The 26,550-nt window shown below is 42.8% G+C and overlaps 1 protein-coding gene across 2 annotated transcripts; it reads right to left on the minus strand.

The window, feature by feature from the left end:
* Positions 1–4,529: 4,529 nt before the first annotated feature.
* GET4 (guided entry of tail-anchored proteins factor 4) lies at positions 4,530–26,222 on the minus strand. Of its 2 annotated transcripts, none has more exons than XM_028705874.2 (9): positions 25,995–26,222; positions 17,294–17,372; positions 16,417–16,498; positions 15,149–15,298; positions 10,104–10,242; positions 9,146–9,286; positions 8,981–9,056; positions 6,632–6,704; positions 4,530–5,873 (listed from the first exon to the last, which is right to left on the minus strand). In XM_028705874.2, the coding sequence occupies exons 1-9, from the start codon at positions 26,144–26,146 to the stop codon at positions 5,785–5,787; spliced, it is 981 nt and encodes a 326-aa protein (XP_028561707.1). In that variant the 5' UTR covers positions 26,147–26,222; the 3' UTR covers positions 4,530–5,784. The 2 variants fall into 2 exon arrangements, with proteins under 2 accessions (XP_028561707.1, XP_028561708.1); XM_028705875.2 differs by lacking the exon at positions 25,995–26,222 and adding an exon at positions 25,627–25,661.
* Between the last annotated feature and the right edge of the window lie 328 nt (positions 26,223–26,550).

A 26,550-nucleotide genomic window follows, 5' to 3' on the forward strand; every position in this document is an offset into this window, starting at 1 on the left:
GAGCCTGCAAATAGGAGGTCAGTTCTGGGCATCGCACATGAAGGTGGATGTTAAAGTGGAGGAGGGTTCAGAGAAAAGCTGTGCTGATGAAAGGTCCTGAATGAAAAACCCTATGAGAAAGGCTGAAGAAGTAGGTATTTTTAGCCAAGTGAAAAAGAGGATTACAGACAAGAGATGTTGACAGTTTTGAAGTATTTAGCAGTATCTCAAGAGAGAGGGGACAACCGTTTATCCTACTTGCCAAGGCTGGGAGGGAAAAGGCCTGGTTTAAGATACTTGGATGTGTATTTTGGCTAAACAGCAGGAAGTACATGCTGACTGCAAGGACCCTAACCAGAGGAGGCTGTGAAAATCTGGAGCTGTCAAACAAAAGATGCTTGATTGAGCACCTGACAAGGATGCTCTTGGTGCCCTGCCTGAGGGATGGGGAGGTGGACTAGGATAGATACTGCACAGAGCCCAGTTTTATTCTGTGAGACTAAAGCAAGCTAGTGAAGCGCAGGAGCACAAAAACCCAAGGTGTGGAACAGAAAAGCCCTGGGTTCAATCTTACTTCTATTATGAGCTCACCAGAAACAAAGACTCTTGAAGACCTAATAATGGCATAAGCTTTCTACATCATATCTATGAAGAGCTCTCAGCTGTCATAGTCACACAATTAATAATAATAATAATAATAATAATAATAATAATAATAATGATGTTGCATTATAACAGGGGCTACCAACCCTGCTCGTTCTGCTTGCCAACCACATACCCATCCATCTACACACTGGTGCAGAGAGAGTAAATTGCAAACTGTGAGGGTCAGATGGCAATGAGATGCAAAACATAGTCTACAACACGACAATTAAAGCTTAAAACAAGCACTGTGATTATAGACAAGGGCAGCAACTGGAGATTACACTATGAACCTATAATTGGTAGGCAAGCTGTTCTTTTAATATCTGTAATATAGGGATAAGGTCTGCCTTAAACGGTTAGTTGGGAGGATGTGATGGGTTAGAAGAGACTGTCTGATTAGCCAGAGAGATCTGGCATACTTGCTTTCTTATTCAGAAGTCCATGAACACTCCAACACACCATTTTGCTTGGATGACCACACAAAACAAATGCCAAACCCTTGCAGATAGCAAAACTCTTGGGAATGCATGGGAGATTTTAGGCTTGCTATGAATTATGGAGTATACAAGAAGTGAGAAGAAGGAAATGAGGGGCAGGTGGGGTTCGTCAACTTGGGAAGGTAACCCAACTAGGGAAAGGAAGACACTGATTCTAACCTCGGCTGCCTTGCAGCTACACTCACTCACGAGAAAGGCTTTGGGAGTAAACCCTGCTTTGCAGGACATCTTCGCGAGAAGAAAAGGCTAAGCCTACACAAATCCGCAGTGGAGTCCATAAGATTGTTGGGTGGTGCCTTGCACTCCTCCTTCTGGCAACTCCTGAAGCCAAGCTGGTGCCAAACATCTTACTCTGCTTTCATTTGGGCCACATCAACACAGCCGAGGGAGGTCTTGTCGTCTGGGCAGCCCAGGACCTCCATACACATTGCCAAGGCTTGCTGCATCCTGGGGAAGCCACTATGCAGTTTGTCTTCAGCTCCAGAGGAGCACTCCATTGTCTCCCAAGACAGACAGATGCCAACGAGAAGAAGAACCAAGGAAGGTGACTTACCTTGCCAAGTCATTTTGTCCGTTTTTACTTAGACTAGTGCTGCCTGCTACTGGCCGGCAACAACTCTCTAGGGTCTTTCTTCTCACCAGCTACTTGATTCTTTTTGAACTGCAGATGCCAAGGACTGTGCCTGCCACTTCCTGCATGCAGGGCAGTGGTTCTGCTATGGCGTTGCGATTTCCTACCCCACCCAGTGTTAGAAATTCAGATAGATAAGCTAGGTGCCAAATGGCTTTTAAACCAGGATTATAGTCTGGCCTAGCTGCCATTTTTGGGCCAGATGGCTCAAAAACACACATTTCAATCTGACTTTTTGGTTCCTGGAATTCATTCTGATTACGCAGATAAACAGTAACAGATAGAACTCTACAAGATGTGTTAAAACAGTCCAGATCCAAGGATACGCAGACACGCGCCTTCAGATGGTGGAGATGTCAGGCACCATCCTGGCACCCAGGCATCTTCACTTGGTCACAAGTGGCTGGCAGCCAGGTGTAAAATGGGCCTGGCGAATTTCAAACAGTGACCATCACCTGAAACCAGCTGGGGTCTTGCACAGGGCTTCTCTCATCTCCCTCACGTCCTTGGGCAAGCAATTCTGAATTCTTGGAAACTGCACAGTTGCCGTGGATTAAATCATGTCAGTCATGCTTACTATTATCACAGGAACCACTTGGTACAAGCTTTTGGTCTGCACATGGATACATACAATCATACCTGTCCCAGCTGATTTGGAGAGAACCTTGCATGTAGTTCAACCAAACAATATGGTGGGCGTAGGGATGAAGAGGGAGAATTATTTCCTAACACTCCACACTATGCATTTGCTGTTGTTAAAAGCAATTCAACATTGGGGAGGGGTGTTGGACTCAGAGATAAGAGCCCCTTTTGTTTCTGAAAACAGCAAGAAGCCAAGAATGAAGGCTCTGGTGCCACCTAGTGATTCAAAATAAAATACAAAAGCGTCCCCATGTGATAGGTTTTCAAATTAGGGATTTGGATTTAGCTTGGCTGTTGGCGTCTCTCTCCATGTGGGTTTTTCTTTTAAGGAAAAAAACCAGGAACAACCCACACAAGCTGCTAAATGTCAGCAAGACATTGGGAGGAGGAAAATGAATTTTAATCAGTGTAAGAACCTTGAAATAGGCTACCGATTGCAATTTAGGCAGAGCATGTACAAAAATCATGAGCGCCATTCATCAAAATGCTTTGTTTCACAGCATGAACCTGCTCATTCTCAGCAGTGGGTTGTACAGTACAGGTGCATATTCCAAGTTACCTTTGTGCAGATTCTCGAATCCTTAAACACTTTTGCCAAAACTGTGCTTTGGGAAAGCTTGAAGCTTCTCACTGAAATTAGTGGTAGCAGATGAAACATTTTGCCCTCCCTAATAATCTTCCCTTACAATGTGCAACTGTATTATTATTACTACTACTAGATTTTTTAAAAATCTATTTATTATTACTACACTTAGATTTTAAAAAAATTATAAAGGCCCCACCCTTCAGATTACAATCTAAGAGACACGACACATAAGGAAAAAAGGGATGAGAAGGGAAGAGGAAAACAAGCCAATGTAAGAACCAAAAACTTTCCCAGTACCTTAATGTACAGTTAAAACAGCCACTAAGCCTAAGGACATAGTCTAAGGAGGCAGCTGCCTCTAGCCAAATCAATGGGAGTGGGGCCTGCTGCCTTACCTCTCTGAAGGTCAACCATAGCTAAAGAACTTGGTTTGTGTTCAGGCTTGAATAGGGCCAACAGTGGTCTTCAAGTGGCCTGACCAGTGCTCTGTATGAACAGAGGGTGTGCCATAAAATGTGTCTCCAAACAGCAGACTTTGTGAGGGCTCCACAGAAGAAGCAAGAAAAAGGGTTCTCTAGAAAGCATGAAACCTGCAACCTTCATGACGCCACTTTCCCCAGCTGCAGAATACTCCCCCCCACCCCGCTTTACAATTAATGCTGTCAAAGGAAGAGATTCAAAGCCAGAGGAGGCAGCTTGTCACATATAATCTGTAGCATGGTTTTGCTATATAGAAGTAGCAACATACGGCATTGTGTGCTACAAAAGGCAGCCTCTCCCAAGGTGGTGTGCTCCAAAGGTTGTTAGACCAGAATTCCTCCCATCAGCGGAAGCCAGCATGGCCAATGGGAGTTGTTGTCCCACATGAGCTGGAAGGCACCAGGCTGGGGAGGTTCAGTTCAAGGGTTCATTTAGACAACTAAATGGTAGGCGTGATTCTGCTTTTCTACATGGAACAATATCAAAGCTGCCTGCCTGAGAATTCATATTATGTGCTGCCTGAGAAAGGCAATCTTCCTCAATACACCTTGTTTCCAATGAAAGCTATTTGCAGATGGGTAATAGATGCTGCCAACTTTCTACATCTCACTAGTTCTTACCTAAAGCAGGCTCACAACAGCAACAACAAATATAGTATTCTGGGAATTCGCCTCCAGGAACTGGAAAAGCACTTTGCAATGAACAAGAGCCAATTTTTGTGGAAAGAAGGGATGTAAAGTATGAAAACTGATTTTGTTTTATAATGCCATGAAACAAAGGGTGTGTGGCATACCAAAAAGGATTACAAAAGATATTAAACCTGCAAGAAAGATGGAAGATGCAGATGCAGAAAGGCATGAAAAGCAAACACCCTCTAGATGGACTGAATGAAAGGACTTTAAAGTATCTGACTACCCAGGATTGGAGCAGCTGCATTTCTCAGGCCAGAAGAACCAGTTTGCCTACTGCAGAAACTGCAAACCCTGCAAAATCATTGCTCAAAGTTCTCACCAGAGACCTATGAAACAGCTGATCCACAACCATGTTCAAAAGCCAAGAGCAGTAGAGATCCCAGTATAAAGTATTTATTTAATACTCAACAATTAACACAAATTCATCCTTTTATTTTTATTTTTACAGTAAATAAAAATGTATTATTCCCCCTCATGCATGATCACTGTATTAATCTAAGCCTTTTTAAAATTTTAAATGTGAAAAAATAAAGTGTTTCCCCCATTTCATCTTTTAATCATACCGCTAACATCTGGTGTTGTGCATTAATGGAGACAAGATGTAGAATTATATTAAGCCTAACATGTGGTTTGCAGTTACTTGTAATTTTGTTCTTTTCTTTTTTTACATAAAGTGTTAAAATGAATCAATAAATCATCCCATAAAAATAAATATTGAACAAGAAAGAACCAAGAGGTCTGCAGCTTCCCCTTCTCCAAGGATCACCCTGTTTCAAATATTTGCATGCTCTGTTTCGTCTGCCAAAATGCAGTGTTTTGGCTGGGTTGTAGCAAGATCACTGAATGGGTGCAGGGGGGGGGGGGAGCTGTCTCTCGGGGAATGAAAAGTATTTCAGCCACAGTACATATACATACAGTGTTAACTGGACTCAGAGAGGGTCTACTTTGATTAAGCCTTCGGTATTCAAGTGATCCACTTGCATTAAATCACATATATTAAGAGTGGAGCAAGACCTTAAAGATGATTTGGTCAATTCACAGCCCACACGGTATACTCAAAATCACCCTGGGTTTCCAAATCATATCATTTTCTACAATGGAAATTAATTTGGTATTTCTGCTTGGGGTTTTGATTTCTTTGGCTCATCTTGAAACGCTTTTGGCACCGGGTCTACCGATCATCCGCTACAGCAATTACAACTCTGCATTTTACGGAGTCCCTTGGTGACAGTTAAGCGCTTAATTTATTAGTTTACTGAAACAAAAGTGTAGTTTTTAAAAAAATGTAAAGCAACAAATGTGTGTTTCAGCTTTATTTAGTGTGACTGTGAAAAGAGGGAATACTGCTCATGGAATCACAGAGAAGGCTACATCTCAGTCCATCACCAGCCAGTGTTATCAGAGGTCCACTAATGATCACACCAAATCAGCTCTCTTGGCTACCCCATTGCATTTTTACATAAATAATATAGACCAAAACATTATGAACATCTCAGCAACCTTCTTTTAAACAGAACAGAGGAGCCCTTTGACCTGTTGAGAAACGACTGCAGGACTCGTTCTCAAAGTGTCTTTTCTTTCTTTTATCCCCCAGTGAGCACATGGTCAGATTCCAAGCTGCTCTGGAAGGTCTCAATCCAGTTCAATGGGGCTGCTGTCTTCCTGTCCATCTTCCGTGTCATCCTCCTCCCCAGCTACCATCAGGCTGTTTAAAAGATTGCCTAGGATGGAAGTATAGGACAAGGGGAAAGTATCAAGAAGCGGCCATTTTCGAATGCCCAGTGGAAGGGCAAGTTCCCACATTCTGTTTGAGAGATATGCTGAAATGACAGCTGTCACCTGGTTGTCTGCCAGGGTTGAGTAACCTGGTGACAAGACACTAGTGTTGTGTCAAACATGCAGCAGGAAACATTGGATTAGCTGACAAGTAGCTTTCTAGATAGGGACGCAGGTGGCGCTGTGGGTAAAAGCCTCAGCGCCTAGGGCTTGCCGATCGAAAGGTCGGTGGTTCAAATCCCTGCGGCGGGGTGCGCTCCCATTGCTCGGTCCCAGCGCCTGCCAACCTAGCAGTTCGAAAGCAAGTAGATAAATAGGGACCGCTTACTGGCGGGAAGGTAAACGGCGTTTCCGTGTGCTGCGCTGGTTCGCCAGATGCAGCTTTGTCACGCTGGCCACGTGACCCGGAAGTGTCTCCGGACAGCGCTGGCCCCCGGCCTCTTAAGTGAGATGGGCGCACAACCCTAGAGTCTGTCAAGACTGGCCCGTACGGGTAGGGGTACCTTTACCTTTTAGCTTTCTAGATTGAGGGAGATGGTGCTATTTTTCTGACAAAATGCAGACTGTAAGTAGGAAAACTGCCATCCGTACACACAAGCCCTAAGCCCTGTAAGCTACTGAACTTCAGATGACAATGAGTGACAAGCATCCAGCAGTCTCTTTTCATTTAGATTATCTTGTTTATCTATGGTGTTAAACTCACCTAATAGTCCTCCATAGGATGATGTTTGTTTGGGTGGGACACCAAAGAAGAGCTGTCCTATTCTGTCTAGATACTAAAAAAGCACAAGAAAGGGGGAATGTTATATTAATAATAATTTATTATTATTTATATCCTGCCCATCTGGCTGGGTTTCCCAAGCCACTCTGGGCAGCTGCCAACAGAATATTAAGAACACGATAAAACATCATACGTTAAAAACTTCCCTAAACAGGGCTGCCTTCATATGTCTTCTAAAAGTCAGATAGTTGTTTATTTCCTTGACATCTGATGGGAGGGTGTTCCACAGGGCGGGTGCCACTACCGAGAGGGCCCTCTGCCCGGTTCCCTGTAAACTCACTTTTTGCAGGGAGGGAACCGCCAGAAGGCCCTCGGAGCTGGACCTCAGTGTCTGGGCTGAATGATGGGGGTGGAGACGTTCATTCACATATACTGGACTGAGGATGTTTAGGGCTTTAAAGGTCAGCACCAACACTTTGAATTGTGCTCGGAAATGTATTGGGAGCCAATGTAGGTCTTTCAGGGCCGGTGTTATACGGTCCCAGCGGCCACTTCCAGTCACCAGTCTAGCTGCCGCTTTCTGGATTAGTAGTAGTTATTACTGTAGTTATTGCTGTCTCAATTCAGACACCACACAAAGCCATGGTTTGCATTAGCTGTAGATTAGAATCCAAACCATAGCTCGATCCTCCAAATGTACTACAATGTATGACTGTGGAAAGCTATTCTCATTTCCCCACCACTCAGCTCCATTAAGTCCATTCCTTAGTCTATGACAATTCCCTAAAGGAGAATTAATGGCCATAACTATGGTGTATCAGTTTTGACACCCTGCCAAACTATTATTAAAGATCCTTAACCATGCTCTGATGTCCGACTGAACCACAATAATTCCTGCACAGGGAAAACCAATTAATTTCTAGCAACAGAATTACACTTCGTTTGCCTCTCCCCACCCCATTCCCTCCTCTCTCTCTCTCTCTCTCTCTCACACACACAGCTTGTATTACTACTTTTTGGGTGTAGCATTGCAGGTGTGAGGCTTAACTGCCAATGGCAAATACATGCAACGCAGCCATGAACTTGCCAGATGACTTCAAGGCACACTGCTATTCTCTCAGCTTCAGCACCTCTATCTGCAATCTGGGGGACAGTAATATCAGAAGAGGCAGATTTAGGGGAGCACAACTGATTCACCCGCAATGGGCGCCACAACAATGACTTAGAACAGAAGGCAAGAGGTGGAGGACACTGAGCTTTGGCATCACACAGGGTGCCACTGAAAGTTGAAAGCCCCAAGTCTGCCACTGATATCAGCCTACTTTACAGTATGACTGATATGTGAGGTGCTTTGAACACTTGAAAGTCCCATGTAAGCATCACCCCCTCTTGAATTAGTCTCTACACACACACACACACACACACACACACACACACACACAGAGCTTTGTAACCCTGATTTAGAGGACACTGAAAGCAAGGTTGATCTGCATGCTACCTTTAAGGTAGCCTCTCTAAATAGCAATCATCATCACCATCATAAAAACCACCTGTGGCCCTACAGGTGTTACCTACTGGCCATGCTGGCTGGGACTAATGGGTTTACAGTGGTACCTCAGGTTACAGACACTTCAGGTTACAGGCGCTTCAGGTTACAGACTCCGCTAACCCAGAAATAGTACCTCGGGTTAAGAACTTGGCAGTGGGAGGCCCCATTAGCTAAAGTGGTGCCTCAGGTTAAGAACAGTTTCAGGTTAAGAACGGACCTCCAGAACAAATTAAGTTCTTAACCCGAGGTACCACTGTATTTAGAGCAAGTACTTATATACTGCCTATAGCAATCCATCTTAAGGCAGTGTACATGCTAACCAGCAGCATCTGGGAATCCAAGGCTGGGCAAGGATGCGTTGAGCAATGCGCTCAGCAAATATGGAGAATAGGGCATTTTCAGTGGTGGGGCCTAGGCCCTGAATCTGCTTCCCTTGGGAGAACTGTTTAGCACCTTGCCTTGAAGCCGTCAGAAAGATGATGATGATTTATAAAATTTGTATACCACCCATCATCTGTAAATCTCAGGGTGGTTCATGAGATTGATAACATGCTTTTATTTCGAAGTGCTTTTATGCTGTCCCAGAGTTTATGATGCGGCTGGTTCTTTTAATAAACTAAGTTGTTTCTGAATCCAATTTAATTGCACTGTTGCTGCTTTATTGTGTTGTGAAGTGTTCGGGGGAGGGGCACATATGGAACTGAAAAGCACAGAAGCAAAATGAAAGTTTAAAAAGGTGACCGTAAAGGAATTAAATTCCACCAATTTAAAAGTTAACTTACTTCATTATACATAGGATCCCTCTTCAATGAAGGTTGATACTGTTCACACAATACTGTAAATACTGTTAGTTTTCCTCTAAAAGAGAAGCAACAGAGAATGTAAAACCAGGCACAAGGGCAAAAAAAACGACAGCATTGTGCTTTGCGGCTAAAACAAAACCATACCCATCAACTGCCAGCAGCAGAAACCAAATGAAATTGAGCAATGGCTGTACAAAGGGAGGACCTCTTTCTATGGAAGGATGCTTCTGTGTATAGGTCGTAAAAACCACTAATGCACTGCTTTTGTTCTTCAAGCACAGGAATCTGAAAAAAAGGAAACAGAATTTTTGAAGTTACGAATAACGGCAAAAGGTTTAGAGAAGAGCTATGTACAATATCAGTGCTCAGACAAGAAGAGCTCAATGAGCTTAACACTCTTTATTGTTTCGTGCTCACAGAGCATACCTGAAAATTTGCATATTAAGCAGGTCGCCTTCACTGTAACCTCTGGCGTCACCACTATTAATGTATTAGAGAAGGGAAATTAAGGTCGAGAGTGGAGTCTTGCGTTGGTGGTAGAACGCTGTTGCTTGGAGGACAAGCCTGGGTGCTTGTGGTTTAAAGCCCACCTCAGCTACATTCTCACTATTCTCTCATCTCGAGAGATACAGAGGGTAATAAAACTGACCTACCTCATGGGTTTGCCCATGAGCACAGGGTTCACAGTCCTGCTCTCTGTCCCTGCTGGGGAATGTGTTGGTGAAGCAGCAGCAAGCAGGATCGAACCTTGCACATCTGTGGGCATAACCCAGTGATGTCAGCTGATGGGACAAATGAGTGTGTTTCTGGGGAAATGGCTATGTGGGCCAATTTGGACCCCTTGGTGGGCCAAGATTAGTCTGTGACGCAGAGCTTGTATACCTTTCTGCTCCTTTTTTTATTTAACGGCTCACATTTGTATCCTGCCCTTCATCTAAAGATCACAGGGTGGTTCACAACATAAAAAGACAAAATGAGAACACCATATACAAAACAAAAGAAAAGCAACAGCAAACCAATAACCCCTCCTTCCCTTATGGCTAAAAAAAGTTATCTGAACAACCACACAAGCGTGTAAGCAAATTAAGATCAAAACACATACTGTAACACTGCCTGAGCGACAAACATGTCCACTTCGCTGCGATAACCCCTGGATGAGGAATATTCTACCAACATGTTTGCACATCCTTCACCGTCTGTGGAGTGCAAGAAGTGATACCGAGATTCACAATAGTTTTGCTCTGGAAAAGAAGTTGAAAAAGAAAATCAGTTGGCTGTGTATCTCTCTCTCCCTCCCTGTGGGTGTGTGAAATATGTATATAACAGTCTCAGTTTATATTGGCAAGGTGGAAACCATTTTACTTTTCGAGAATATTGCAAGATTTGAACAAGCCAATAAAGAAAGTACATTATAGCATGCAACATGAAGGTTGGAATCCTAAGACATGAGTGAAGTTTATTATTATTTTAATTCAATATTCTGACGAAAAATATTCCATTATTTTAAAAATGTTGCAAGAAATTGATAAGAAAATAATGCAGTGGTAAGTTACTTCCTTGCACATTCAGAACAATAATAAAATAAAAGGTATCTTAATAAATAGATGCAGATTTCAGCTGTTTTTGCTGTTGATGACATTGCCCTGATGGTCTTGGACCCAGAGACAAACCTGTTGGAGGTCATCAGGGAAACTGAAGCATTTGTTAAAATAGCCAGATTGACCATCAATAAAACTAATTCAGAGCTGCTATGTTTGAACGTCCCCTCAGAATTGCAAATAAGGTTACAATTCAAAACAGGCTTTAAACTTTGCCCACATCATATTAAATACCTGGAAATTAATATCACAAAATCCTACAGTACAGAGCCAACTTTTGGTCAATGGTGAAGAGTATAAAAAAAAGGGGGGGAGGGACCTTAAAACGTGGTCCAAGACATCCGTGTTGTGGATGGGGAGGGTAGCATCAGCCAAGATTATGATATTGCCAATGATTTTATTTCTGTTCCAAACTTTGCACATATGTACTTATACTCTTAAGAAATGGCAAAAAATGATTGTGAACTTTGCATACGACAGCAAAAGACCCAGATTGTGCTTAACAGTGTTGTATAAAAATATCTCAGAGGGAAGGGGCAGGGGCCCAGCAAATCTGCAAAAATACCACGATGCTGCCCACATACAAAATGCCTTTGGCATGATGCACAACATAAAAGGAAAGGCATGGGTGCAAATGGAATTTGATAAAGCTATGCAACACAGAATCCCAAGCATACATTTTAAAATCCATAATAAAATTATTCTAGAAATGAATAATTGCAAAACCCATTTGCAAAAGCAGAAAATCTGGCAGTCTTGGGTCTCCAAATTAGCCCCACCTATATCACCACTAATCCCATCCACATTGCACTTTTACTCACCTGAAGGAAACCTGTTTGATGTAAAATGGAAAGGAAAGGGCTTATACAGACCAGGTAATCTCTACGAAAATGATAACATTCTTGGAGCAGAATAAATTATGGAAAGTTTGGGTGAGGTCAAAAAATTTATTTCAAATCCAGAAGTTAAATTCTCAAGCATCATTGAGGCTTTTGGAAAAAATTGCTTTTAAATGTGGCTGAGCATTCTAAAAAAAGCTTATATACTCCATGATCTTGCTGTTGGGCAATGTTCAAACACCAAACAACTTTGGGAAACAGACTTAGGCACTGAAATTGAAGAAGCTGACTAGAACAACCAATGGACAAAAAAGCCATTTAAAATGGGTATCAACATGTGTAAGAGAAAACTCCTTTAAGTTCATTGACAAGTGGCATATGACTCTCTTAAGACATACATAGAACATCTTCACCCACATGCTGGGCAACTGGTACAACATTCCACATTCCATGTGGAGGACATATGAACTAGTACAACCATTCTTGGAACCAGTATTTGCTGAAATAATTAACAATCAGAAAGTACTGCGTAATGAAAGTTTGGGTCAATTAACAATGCTTAAGGAAGGGCAACTTGCTTCATTATATAAGGAGCTTACTATTTTTCTTCTGGTGGTGGCACAATTACTTATAGTGCAGAATTAGAAAGGACTTGAATATCTGACTATCACACAATGGAGATAGGGCATACATTTTATCCAGAAAAAACTTATGAAGAAGGTACATGCCTTGAACAATATATATGATGTGGATGATTTTACTGAAGTTTGGCAACCCTTCATAAAATACTCCAACAACGCATGTGGATTTATGGCAAAATCTTATACATTCATCTTCTGTTCCAGGGGAAGAGGGTGAAAATGGGGAAAATGTCTTGTTCTGCCTATACATTGTTGAAAACTAGTAAAATTTTATTTATTTAAGAAAGTTTATTCCTTGCAGATCATAACAGGCTGGTGAAAGCAGACACTTTAAAATAAAATACCTATCTCTCAATTATAAGTTAATAATTAGTTCGCTATTTTAGATTCCCTAAAATTAATAGATGAATAAATCATTTTAAAATAATTCTTCTGAATTTTCCAGGTATCATTAAGAAGGAAATTTAAAAAACCTAAAAAAAGGAAAGTGATTAATTAGATTGTTCCTAGCTAAGTATGTTTTTAATTGAGCATTCCTAATGGTCTTTGTTAATGAATTAACAAATGCCACTCTCTTGTCATTCTCTTGTCTTCCCACTTTTTCTTATGAAATCAATAAATTTAACCATATAGGCTACATCCCAGATTCTTAAAAGGCGTTTTTCAAAGAATTTTGGGTTGACCTTTCTCGATCTACAACTATTTGACCATTTGGCCACTGTCAGTAAATGTATTAACTATTATGTCTTTCAGGTAGCCTAGAGGAATGATTAAGAGATCAACAGACATCTCATAACTGGTGTTATTTTCCATTTCACTTATTATCAGAACCAAATTTCTAATTTGAGGGCAAGCCCAAAATATAGTTTAAAAATGGGCATGATACCAGTTACATCTCCCAACATTTATCTGTTGTGTTTTTGTATATTCTGCTTAGTTTTCATGAAGTTAAATATCTCCTGAAGAATAATCTATATAGGGGAAAAAATTCAAATGGTGTGTGAAATGTGGATTTTATTTCCATTGCCATGCTGTATGTGGAATATTGTCATTAACCTCACCTTCCCATGTACCTAGGAAGGGATGACTAATAGTATCTAAATTTGCTGAGATTTTACATAGCTGACCTATAGTGTCTTTGATTGTTAGTTAGTTAGTGCAGTCACTCAATGAGTTATGCTTAGCACTTATGGAGGTCACTAACTAACTTATTTGTAGAGACTAAAAATAATGAGAGGCCAGAGCTGCCAGTATCAGCAACTCTGCGTTAACATATTTGCAATCTCAGATTAGACCATAGTCCTCTCATATTTTAAAATTCCCTAATACTTGTTTATCTGTCAGTTTCTCATTACAATAAACTGCAGTGTAAGGTGATGAGCCAGGTCTTTATCTATTTTTATAAGTATAGGGAATTTTAAATAGAGTGCTAAAGCACGGATTAGATTGGATTTGAGCCAGTATCTCTAGTATATGTAGAAAGGTGTTTAATAGGTGTGGAAAATCTTTGTGCCGCCAGCCTGGTAGCTTTATCTAAAGTAAACCACGAGGTTAAGTGGTGCCACACAGCTCTGTAATCTTCCACAAAACAAAGTAAGGTGCTACCCTATTTTCATTCAATCGGCATAATGTTCTACTTTGTTTTTAAAGTTTCTAGTCCATATGAATGCACGGAAAGCTTGAGTCATTTCAGAGGGTTATCAGAGGTCAGAAATATACAAGATCCCTTATCCTCCCTCTTCTACACGCTCCACTCTACCCACCTGCCCCCTTCTCCCCACTCCCTCCATATTTCCAACAGGTCAAACAGTGGCTGATAAAAGTATGTTAGCGACAAACTGTGAACTGAGTAAACAAGAATTATGAATTTCCTTGAAACGCAGCTTGAATTTGTGTGGAGAGTGGAGACAGCAGCATAGAATATGAACAAACTTTGGTGAAGGGCTGCAGCTCAATGAAAGGACATCTGCTTTGTATGCAGAAGGTCCCAGGATCAATCCCTGGCAGTTTAAGGGAGGGCTGGGAATGCCCCCTGCCTGAAATCCAGGACAACTGCTGCTAGCCAGTGTAGACAATACTGAGCTAGCTGGACCAATGGTCTGACTTGGTATATAAGGGAGCCTCCTACGTTCCTAAAGCTGAACACTTTTGAAGAATATATGCTGTATTTTATAACATACGTATTATAACGTAGTAAGACGCTGAAATACATTCATGTTAAAAGAAGTCTATTGAGCAGGTGTCAATACTGTATGGATATGAGGGATCGGAGGCCTAAAAAAATCTAGAGACATGCTGCCAAGTTCCTAATTTATCTCTGTTGTGTTCATCCCAGATTTAAAAATAAAGCAGACACTGAACACACACTAATCCAAGTTGCCATAATCTCAAGCAATCGGGCCAGACCAGGTTTAGTATTTTACAAGCCAAGATCTTTCACTCCAGTCTGATAGGCTTCAAGGCTGAGCATTAAAACAAGACATTTAAAAGATGCAAGCTATGCTCTCGAGAGAGCTATTTTAAGTATTCCCACCGGTCTGCATGTACCAGTTGGGACATATAGACCCACCCTCAATTCGATATCCCAGATCACTTTGGAGATCCCTCTGTGTTTCAGAGGTGATTGGAAGTGCAGTATGGGAGCTGCTCTTCAAAGCCCCCTTTGGGGCATAGAACTCTTTTTAGATCTAGGCCACAGTGGCCTGGTACACTAGTCACAGTAAATCACACGTTCATGAACTTGCCTTTCCTGTTTGTCTCATTAGAGGACAGCGGAAGCAAACCACAATCCCTGGTTTGACATTATGTCCAAACCAGGGATTGTGGTCTGTTTCGCCCACTACAGATTGTGGTGCGTTGGGAGCAAAACAAATGATTGCCCTGAGCTTGTATGTAACACTAAGCCATGGATCATGGTTTGTTTCTTCCTGGCATGAGCAGGGAGGAATAAATTGACTGGGTTCAGCATATTCATGGTAGAACAATACATGCAAACAAAGCCAGTATCTGGATCTTTTGAAGAGCAAGCAGCCAACCAGCTTAATGGCCACTCACATTAACTGTTCCTACCTTTCCACAGCGTGATGGCTAGCAACTGGTGTAATTTTGGATGCCCAAGTTTTCCTGATCCGCCACTAGACCATTTCAGCGCCCTGGAAACAAAGGCCACTCTTTCAGGTGAATTTGGATCCATCAGGCTGAACACTTTGGCCAGGTTCTCTAGAAGCAACCACAACAAGCAACACTTAGCTGAACATTCTTTTAACGGCAACTGCATCCTTTTTGTTTAAACACAAAGGTCGTGTAAAATTACCAGAATATACGCAGTTAAAACGTCTTTAAAGCGTGAGTTTCTTTAGATAGAAATCAGCAAAGAACACCTAATTGACCTCTCCGCTGCAGTGCAAGGAGCCACACCCTTTCCTAATACGTGATGGCATGTCAGGGGGCAAGTTCCCTTGTTGAATGGCTTAACACAGATGTTCTGAATCTACCATAATTTCAGGCAGGAGAAGAGAAGACTATCTTCCATCAGAGGATGCTGTCAAGGACCAAAGCCTGAAGATGGAGTTGGGTTGCAGGACACCAGGTAAGTTGCCAGGTTGGCAAGCTACAAAACTCTTTCTCTCCCGGCCTTCATTCTGTCCCCTGGATCAGTGGTCAACGTGGAAAAGACTCTCCAAAGGATTTCCAGACTGGCAGCTTGTGTGAAGAGCTATATCAACTGCATGCTTACCGAATCAGGCAGTCTGATAAGTAAAGGGCAAAAAGGTCGACCCGCAAGCAGTGAGCGCATCGCCAAGCAGACTGGAGAAGTGGCTGTCCATCAAAACGGCAGAGAGGTCAATTATTGTGCAGACATTACAGGTTGTGCCTGTGTTGGGGAGAGGATAGTGCCAAAGATCACGCTCCACCTACAAACAACTCTAGTTTACTCAGAACCATGGTCAGTTCATTATAAAAGTTTATTTTTCAGAAACTTGGCATCAGTCGACGATAGGTCTAGCAGAGGCTTCTAGCCATGGTAGCTCATGTTTGGTGTTCAGAAGCAGCATCTCTCAGGTAAGTAAGGCAAAACAACAAAAAGCGAAGGATAGCTATCACCTTCATTCACACACAGTTTGTAAGTTGTCAGAGCCACCTGGCTGGCCACTGATGGAAATAGTGATGGACTAGATCAGAACTGTTCTGGTCCAGGAAGACAATTCTTAAGTTCTCCCAACTCAGGGTGACAGAGGACTAAAACAAAAAAAAGGAATCAAAGCACTTGATGCTACTGCTTACACCTCAGAACTCTAGGTGCCCAACTATTAAACAAAAACCGAAGAAGCTCTTACCTAATAGCTCATCTGTAACTTTTGCATCCGATTTCTCTAGAGTCTCTAGAACTAGCATGGACAAATCAGCAGCGCTGTTTTGCTGGAAGATACAGAAGAAACAATACTGAATAGATTGAAGTAAACCATCAACATTAAGAGGGAAGGGGGGTGTATATGTCACAAATTATATATAACCCCCCCCCCCCACTTGGATTGTGTCATTAATGTTGCTTGGACTAATTTCCCCGAGACTTCTGAACGGTTTTATTCAAACCAGCACAAATATGCTGGTGAAGGCTGCTATCTTTATATTCTATTTGTAGAGAGCTTTTGCAATAGTCTAAGAATCAATTATTTAGGGTGTGCTTATGTCTTACATAGGCTGCTGCTACCACTCATTCAACAATGCAACCATGAAGCCAGGCAGCTAGCTCCCCATTTTTCTAAACTTAAAAGGTTTCTGTCTAAGGCAGTAGGAGAAGTGGAAGAGCCGAGGCTGTGCACACTGTTGTATAAGATACTCTCTTCCAGCCTTCGAAGATTGGGGGGGTGGGGGTGGGGAGAAAGGAAAGAGGGGCAATCTGAGCAGCTGTTCTAGAGTTGCCCTGTGCTATATATTAAACTATTGTTATAGTTTTGGCAATAATGAGCCTCTCACTTTCCTAACTTCAAAGGGCCACTAAGAGAGAGACATAAGCACAGCAGTTGCATTTGCCACCTCAGTGCTTTCCCAGAGTAACTGCTCATGCACCAGGTAAGCGAATAAGTAGCAGATTGTTAGGCTGCTTTAAAACTGCTGCAGTTGGCCACAACCCAGCATTTATCAGGGCATTCCCACCGCTATCTTTCAGTGCTCAATATTTATTACATTTACACCATTTTGAATGGGTCTTACTTGATTGTGACTGAAGAACAAGAGGGCCCCCGAATACATGAGTTCTCTAGCTTCCACATGTTTGCCTTGTGACATGTACCTGCACATGGGGGGGAAAAAGAGTGAAAGGTATTCAGAATACAGCAGAAAGAGGCAAGCTAGCATATGTTTGAAAACGCTTTGTACTGAATGGATTTTTATCTTTTAAATCATGAGATGCCGCAGACTGCAGGAACAAACAAAAACTTGTGGAAGAAATGTTCACGAGAAATGTATTTTGAATTGCCCCTCAATCTTAGGGGGGCAATTTACACAGGTACCCACCTAATGAGAGAATGTATGCATATAAGCATTCCTTGGTCTCAAAGAAGAAAGCAAACTGCCACCCCACTCTACCCTCCAAAAAACCAGACTGCTGCACAGTGTTCTTGGCATCCCATTGCGAATCCATATATTCCTGGCGAGGAGAGAGGCTCCTCCTGCCCACCAACCGAGAAGACAAGAACACAGACAGAGAGAAGACTGCGAAAATCGAAACAAAAAGCCAAACAACACCTAGTATGTAAATGAAGATTCACCACATGAATAAGACATCATTATTTAAGAACTATTTTCCCACTGAGCTGCCACCCAGCTGTCTTTGGCAGCAGCATCAAGCCTTAAAAAGAAATATCTCATTTATTTTCTTCCTACAGTGCAGGAAGCCCCCTCCAGCCATGGCTTGTCAGTATTCGCCTCCGAGGAAATGGAACCTGCTCTCTTCTTCTGCAGGTCAATCTCTGCAGGAGGATGGAGGCGGCTATCTCTAATCCTGACCGAGTGGCCCCCACAATCCCCTGTAGCCTTTCCCTTGCGCTTTCAAAGCCCACCACACCCTGCCACTGGTTCCAGCTTTCCTGAATTTGCCAAGCCCCTGCTGATTTCTAGACACCAGTGTTATGTGCTCTGCATTTACAATGAAGGGGTCCTTCCGGCTGCTGCTTTCCCATCTAAAATCCCCAAGCAGGGTGTGGCATATGGCAAAGCAGCAGTTAACAGCAGCTGAAATCGACAGCCTCAGTAAATTTGGACAGGCAGTAAAAGTGTGACCAGATGGCAACGTGGGTTTGATACTTGCATGCCAAACCAGAATCTCAGGAAGATGGCATAGCAGGCAACCTCAAAATGCAGACACTTTTTGGGGGGGGCACATGTTCACAGTGTAGTTGCCCTTGTCATATGGGCTGCATGACCAAACAGATCCTATGCTCACTAACGCCCACATCATGGATGGGATGGAAATAGCAAATGATTAGCACCACACAGAGCAGCTGAAGCATGCAGACTGCAGGTGTTTACAGTGCACACATCTGCCTATCTTCGAAATTGCTGCACCCTAGGAAAGCTTCAGTACCAATGCTCCCGCCCTCAAAGATTAAAATCATATACCATATTAGCGCAAGCTATTCCATACATTCTAGGAAGTACCTTATTTCAGAACCTTTTCATTCAGTGCAGAGATTCACCCCAACTCCATATAGCCTGCAAAATCGTTACCTAATGCCCACAAACAGACAGTTTCCTTCCAAAAGCCACCGTCTTCTTCCAGCACACAATTCTGCTTTGGTGATTATATGAGATTCCCCATTTCAAAGCCCTTCTCAACTGCCCCCATTCAAAGTGATTTTGCCCCTTTCTACATACTAGGATAAGGCAGAGGTACACAAAAGGGGTTTTTGCTCATAGGAACTTTAGCATTCATGGTCACTTTTTCAAAGTATCTGTGAGAAACCAAACAAGCATAGCTCTATATGAAGCAACTGCTTCCAAGCACAAGGACATAATGAAGCTTCCATAGAAAAGGGCAATTTCCCAGATGAAGCACATAGTTTGCTAGGGGGCAGACAAAAATTATGGGTATTTTCAGTGCAAAAAAAGTGAATTTTGGCAACCCCAAACATTCTCCAAAATATCCTGGGGTTGTGTTTGTGCTTTGCACTTTTTCTCACTGCCGCTCTCTGCAATTGCTCAGCCACACTGTTGTTTTTTAACGCCATTTTAAAGCCACATTCTTCCTGCTGATCTCTGAACTAGCCAATTAAGGAACATGCAATCAGAATTATAACATCAGGGCACCATATAGCCAATCCTGACATCACAAAGACAAATCAGAGAGGGTGATATTTACTCTGTTTTGCAGCCCCTGATTTATTGCCAAGATTGGGGATACAATTCACAAGGGGTAAATTGATTTGCAGTTCTACTCTAGTTTTGGTTCAGTCCGAATCAGATACAGTTCTCCTGAGTGCATCAAATTTTTTCTTTCTTTTTTTCTTTTGCAAAAACATAGGTTTCTAAATGGTACAGCTATATGTGAAAATAGGCCAGGATATGGGCAATACTTAATGAAATCACAAAAACCAGAAAAGGTTCCTTGATTCTTTCCATAATTATCCTACCGTATTATGCAAAAAAGGAAACAGATTTGTTTAATATGCTTACCTTGCAGAGGTCACCAAATCCCATTTTTCTTGGCACCGAATTTGTGCAGTGCCCAGTATCACAGCTCTGATCATGGTTTAATCATAACCTTGACTGTTTTACTAAGAGTCCAGACCATTATTTTCCACTGCTCTGGAGTATCAGCATGACTAAGAACATCAAGCTGATATTATGCTCCAATTAATAGCTCCCAGACTTTTTGTTTCATCAGTTATGTTTACAGAAATGAAACAACATAAAACAAACGGATGAACTATAGAATGAAAAGCCTGCACCTCTCAGGTTTTCTGGAATTATAAATAATATAGCAGAACTGTAATTAACTTTGCAGCCATGCAGTTTGGAGAAGATACCAACCACAAGTTTGCTATACAGCACCTGAAAGCACCCCAGACCACAGTGGTACAAAGAGAGCAGGTACTGCCCAAATCATCACAAGTACCACATCAACATATTTCCAAACTTGTCACAATGAGATCTACTTTCTATCATTTTATCGTCGGCACAAACTCAAGGACATCCTTCAAACCTAATGTTCAGATGTTTATAATCTAAGAAATCTAACAGCTTTGGTAAATATGCAGTGATAAATTAAAACAAGGTTAATTTCAAACTCTTAACAGTTCACAGATGTTCTATGACATCCTTACAATATGTACAATTGCCATTTCCTCTGCAGTAATTTTCACTAGGGTTTGGACAACTTAAAAAGATACCCTTACACAACATCTGGGACATGAGCTTCTTTTGTGATCTTTCAAGCACTCTTGAGCCTTCCCCCACACTGCTGGCTTTCAACAGAATTCAAACTGTGAACTCAATGCCATCTAAAGCATCCTAAAACCTACCACTTCAGGCCAGTTCACAAAGGACCTTTGAAAGGTTTCTTGTACTGCTTGTCTATAAATGGAATTTAAAAGTGAACTAAGTACTTTTAACAAGCTCATTCAACTGCCTTGATCCAAATAAAAAGACTTGTGTGCCAAATAAATTTTTGTGTGTGTATCTCAATCTTGATCAGAAAATGGAAGGCTATGCCTAGCATCAGTTGTTAGGTTAGATTACACGAAGACAGTTAGGCTACCTTTGAATACAGTTTGGAAACGACAGGTAATGCAAAATTCAGCAGTCAGATTGCCATCTGAGACCAGAAAGAGAAGGTCTGAGAATATTACACAGAAACTGGTCCAAATGCAGTAGCTACCAATTAATTTCCATGCTCAATTCAAACTGCCGAGGACCCCAATACCAGAAAGACCACCTTTCCCCACATGAACCAACGCTGACCCCTATAGCCTTCATCAGAGAAAACCTTTACTCAGGCCTTTAGTTGTTAAGCTAGCCTCTAGTGTGGTGTCATCTTGTGCATGTGGGGAGGAGCAGGACTTGTCCTCATTCTAATGTAGGATGAACATTTTAGGAATGTTGTATTGTACATTGGTTTCAATATTATTGGCTTTTAATTGACTGTATTTAACTCTTTTATTTTATCTCATTAAATCACTTTATTTTATTTTTTTTATAAAGCAGCTAACAAACAACTTTAAATGTTATTGCAACTTGTTTGCTGAAAATCTCTTTACACCCAGGCTTCAGTTTTCATTTTTTATAAAAATCATGTTATATATCCCCATATTTCCACAAGCTGCTCTCGGTGACAAATGATATATCAACCTTTAAAGGAATCCAACCTCATTTTATTTTCCATTTCAAATGAGCGGTTCAGTTGACTTAATGTACTGCAGCATGGATCTATGTTTCAGAAATGACTTGATCAAGTGTCCCAATTTCTCAGATCTGCAAAAAGCTTTGTATTTCCAGGGTAAGAGAAATGGGCCCGAGGAAGAAAAAGACAAAAGCTGAGACATGCAATTATCAACCCTAACCTGAGAGAAGTAAAAACTTGCACCATAATAAAATAAAAAGGTAAAGGACCCTTGACAGTTAAATCCAGCCGCGGACAACTCTGGGGTTGAGACGCTCATCTCGCTTAACTGGCTGAGGGAGCCGACGTTTGTCCACAGACAGTTTTTCCGGGTCATATGGCCAGCATGACCAAGCTGCTTCTGGCGAAACCAGAGCAGCGCACAGAAACAGAGTTTACCTTTCCGCCGGAGCGATACTTATTTATCTACTTGCACTTTGACGTGCTTTCGAACTGCTAGGTTGGCAGGAGCTGGGACCGAGCAACGGGAGCTCACCCCGTCACAGGGATTTGAACCGCCTACCTTCCAATCAGCAAGCCCTAGGCTCAGTGGTTTAGACCACAGCGCCACCCGCTTAAATATTAAAATACTGTAGTTAATATTTAAGGTTCTACAACAGTCCAATGTTTTTGCTACAACGGAGTAGCACAACCAACCTCTCCGGAAGCTGTAACCTCAGAGAAAGGAACTAGCAGATAGTACAAACCCCTGTTCAACCATGATGTTCACTAGGCAGCCTTGGGCCAGCTACTCTCTCAATCAAACCTCTCATGGGTTGTTTGTGGGGATTTAACTCAGGGATAGACAACGTGGGGTGCTCCAGACGTTCTGGACTATACAACTCCCACTGATAATGCTCACAACTGGCTTTTTGTAGACAAGTAAGATAATTTCTGCAATAGCTGGTGATTTGTGATTGTAATGGAAGCATAAAAGCCCATGTTCCCAATATGCCTTGAATATATTTCCAAGTGTCATAGAAATATTTTCCCAAAGCTATGCCTTATATTCAAATACTTCAATTTCTCTGATCTATACTGTATAAGGATTTGTATCAAATGGGTAAGAAAATGAGACAAGAGGAAAGTAGAGAGGGAAACTGAGGTGCAATTATCAACTCCAACCTGAAAGTACAAAATACCAACTCAGTTAGCTTGAGTCAATGAGACCTTTGCCATTTTTCTACCCATCAATGCATTTACCATTGTCTCAAACTACTGCAATTACAACCAGACCTCTGGGGAAATATTTGATCTATGACAGTGCTTGACTCAGCTCACACATTAAAATATTTTCCCTCTTCTAGCTGCAAGACTCAAGGCAGCAATAACAATTTCCACTACGGCCACAAATTGAATTCCTTCTCCCACTCCTGATAATGAACAAGGTTTCTTCTCCTCTATACTTCTTGTCTGATGTAATGGAACTTGGATGTAAATGCTTCCACCTGTTTTAACCTGTTTTACACACTGACCTCAAATGCATCTGCTTATAATCCCAAATATCCTCTCCATTATCCCAGTACTTCAGGTTGACTGGGATACTGGCCGCACGTTATAGATAACTAATCAAAAGGTTATACTTACTCATTAACATTTTAGCTATCCTGTCATACACACTACAATGAATTTGTTCCAAGACTTTCTGTACAGGTAAAAGGATTTCTCCTGTACAGAATGCCTTATTTTAACTGTGCATCTTCACTTGCTGGCTTTGTTTAAATATGTTGCCATCTGCTCCAAGTTCTAAAGGTGCAGAGGTTAAGTGGTTCAACCATAGCTGTCAACTTTTCCCTTTTCTTGCGAGGAATCCTATTCGGAATAAGGGAATTTCCCTTTAAAAAGGGGGAACGTTGACAGCTATGAGTTCAACTGAAAAGAAAAAAACCTATAATCATGCTTATAATGAGAACCAAGTGTCGTGAAAACCCAATACCATTTTATTTCAAAGTGACTTACCTCCCTGCACCCTGCATTGTTAGTCTGTTCCACCAGGTTTGGGAGGTTGGGGTCCTGACTGACTCCAGCTGCCAAAGCTGAGGTTGCTGAACAGATTCCTGAGTTGCGGTCTTGTTTAGGGGTTTTCGTTGCTGTTATTGATAATAATTTTTTGTATCTTTCTTCTTAGATATTATAATGATTTATGTGGAAAGTCTTCAATTACGGTTGTGTATTTTTCAATGTATTTTATTTATCTGTTGTGGTTTATGTATCCTTTTGTTATGTTTGTAATTTTTAAAATCTTTTCATGTTGGTAAGCTGCCTTGACTAGGGACGCGGGTGGCGCTGTGGGTAAAAGCCTCAGCGCCTAGGGCTTGCCGATCGCATGGTCGGCGGTTCGAATCCCCGCGGCAGGGTGCGCTCCCGTTGCTCGGTCCCAGCGCCTGCCAACCTAGCAGTTCGAAAGCACCTCCGGGTGCAAGTAGATAAATAGGGACCGCTTACCAGCGGGAAGGTAAACGGCGTTCCGTGTGCTGCGCTGGCTCGCCAGATGCAGCTTGTCATGCTGGCCACATGACCCGGAAGTGTCTGCGGACAGCGCTGGCTCCCGGCCTATAGAGTGAGATGAGCGCACAACCCTAGAGTCTGGCAAGACTGGCCCGTACGGGCAGGGGTACCTTTACCTTTAAGCTGCCTTGACTATGGTTTTAACTATGGAAAGGAGGCATACAATTAAATGATGATGATGATGAAGTAAGTATACAAAGTAAGTATACTTTGAAGGCTCCCAGAGTAACAGTTACATTGTGTCATAGATTTTGACAAGCTGAAGCCTGCTTGGTCAGATACATCTGATGAAGCCAGATCCAGCCTACAATAGCTTATGAAACAAGGCATTTCTGAATCTTAAAATAAACATAGCTTTCCCTTCTCAAATATCACTAAGATGTGTATCCACTTGCTGGATAAAAAGGTGGTTGTAAAATAACCAATGCCTTGCTAGATCAAAGAAGTCTATCTAGTTCAGCAATGTGTGAGCAGCACACTTTGTGCTCTCCCCACATAGTTCTCAGTGGTCTACTGCTTCTGAAAAATGGAAGCTCTATTTAGCAATCAAGATTAGTGACTGAGAGCAACTACTTCCTATGAATTTGTTTAAGCCTTCTCAGAGCTACCCAAGTTGGTGGCTGTCCCAAAATTCTGTGGAATAGATTCTACTCATTAAGTGATGAATGAAGCAGCAATAGTTCCTTAATAACCTACCGCTAATTAAAATCACTGGCTGACAGTGAGTGTTGTACTAAGCAAGATTAAAGAGAAGTAGCTACATCACTCTGCTACAACAGAAGAAAATGCTAGAAAGACTGCTATTTCCAGTTACTGGTACTGCAAATGCTTACTGCACTTACCAGGTCTACATTTCAGCTTTGAACAAAAATGTCACGCAATGTATAACTCTTGCATTCCATGGTCTTTTCAACCCATTGTTTACTGTCCTTGCCGCCTCACCCCCCAAAGCATGCCAAAATATATCTGCCAACTAAGGATAACCATGCATCTGACAAAGTGGGCACCAACTTACACATGAAAGCATTGGCACAATAAACCTATTAATCACTCTCTCACTGAATATATTACACAGGGCAATTGTAAATGCATTGAACAGCACTTCTGACCAGTTTGCACCGGATCTTGGAAGGCTGCAATTAAAGAACTACAGCCATATTTCCATTGCAGTAATTTAACACATATATTAAAACTCATAAAGCAAGATGAGCTGGCTTCCGCCCTTTTCAGCTGCTCTGATGCAAACCACATCGCATCAGGGCAGTGGAGGGTGGCTAGCAAAGCTGTTTGCTTTAAGCCTTTAACATCTCTGTTTCGTAAGTATGTGCATTTGTTTTGTGGGTCTGTGCTTGCGTGAATGAGACAGGGAAAGCAGTTCAGTAGTGGAACGTTCTCCCTCGGGAGATCCTGGAGTCTCCTTCCTTGGAGGCTTTTAAGCAGAGGTTGGATGGCCATCTGTCATGGATGCTTTAGCTGTGATTCCTGCATTGCAGGGGGCTGGACTAGATGGACTCTGGGGACTCCTTCCAGCTCTACAATTCTCTGTTTCTATGGTGTGTGTGTCTGTATATAGCAAGCTTCAACATCTGTTTTGTAAGTATGCGTATATGCGGGGTTTGTGTGCGTGTATATAGGAGCATCCATCCACCCACCTACCTACCTACAGGTACGTATACACATACAGACGACTCTAAACGCCTCACTCATTAACTCTGCCCCCCTTACTCTCCCTCCATCTCTCTTCTGATCCGGAGTTTCGCATAGATGGGGGGACACACCGAGAGCCCCCTCCTCCCTCCCGCGAACCCCGCCCCTTTTCTCGACCAATAGAACTTCGGCGAATCGAGAAAGGCAAGAGGCTCAGCCAATCGTATTGGGGAAAGGGCGGGGGCGTGCGCGCGGATACTGGTGCGCAATTAGAAGCGTCTGGAAAGAGGCGGGGCGAAGCGAGGAGTATATTCACGGCGGCGCGGGGGGGGGGGAGGGGGGCTATGTGTGAAACGAAGCGCGAGCGTCGCCCCGGCGTACCTGAAGAACAGCGTCCGGTACATCTGGTGTGCCTCGTAATAGTCCCCTTTCTCCACGCTGGCGCGGAGTTTGCCCTCGACGCGTTGGACGCCGCCCCGGTTCCGGCCGCTGACGGCGCTGCCGCCCTTCAAGGCCTCTTGCTCCGCCGCCATGACTGCGGGGCGGGGAGAAACGCCACACAAGACGGCCGGAGTTGCCTCACGCAGCGCGGCGCATGCGCGGCGGCGGCGGCCTTCCCGGCTTCCGTCGGCTCCGCCTAGTCAACAATGGGGAGGGTGGCGGCCGCCGAGGGACATGCGCACGCAAACGAGCCCCGCCCCCGGCGTCTCCGAGAGTGTGACGTCCGACGTGGCTCGGCGCGCGCCTCAGATGAGGAGGGAGGGGGTGTAGGGCGCAGGGGGCGTCTCCAGCGGCGTCTCCATGACGACGTTGCCTGCAAGGGGGTTGGACGAGATGATCCTCGTGGTTCCTTCCAGTTCTATGATTCAGTTCTCTTGCATGTCCCTCGAGTGCTTCTTCGGATTCCTGGAGGAGTTCGTAGGATCAAGGTGGATCC

This window comes from Podarcis muralis, chromosome 14 (assembly GCF_964188315.1).
Source record: "Podarcis muralis chromosome 14, rPodMur119.hap1.1, whole genome shotgun sequence".
Taxonomy (NCBI): domain Eukaryota; kingdom Metazoa; phylum Chordata; class Lepidosauria; order Squamata; family Lacertidae; genus Podarcis; species Podarcis muralis.

What these genes read in the sequence shown, in the direction of transcription:
- GET4 (XM_028705874.2), bottom strand. Translation starts at nt 26,146, where the DNA reads ATGGCGGCGGAGCAAGAGGCCTTGAAGGGCGGCAGCGCCGTCAGCGGC. An exon ending in TACCGGACGCTGTTCTTCAG is followed by an intron (nt 17,373 to 25,994) that starts GTACGCCGGGGC and finishes CCCCATGTGCAG; the next exon opens with GTACATGTCACAAGGCAAAC. An exon ending in ATCCTATGGAGGACTATTAG is followed by an intron (nt 5,874 to 6,631) that starts GTGAGTTTAACA and finishes CTTCCATCCTAG; the next exon opens with GCAATCTTTTAAACAGCCTG.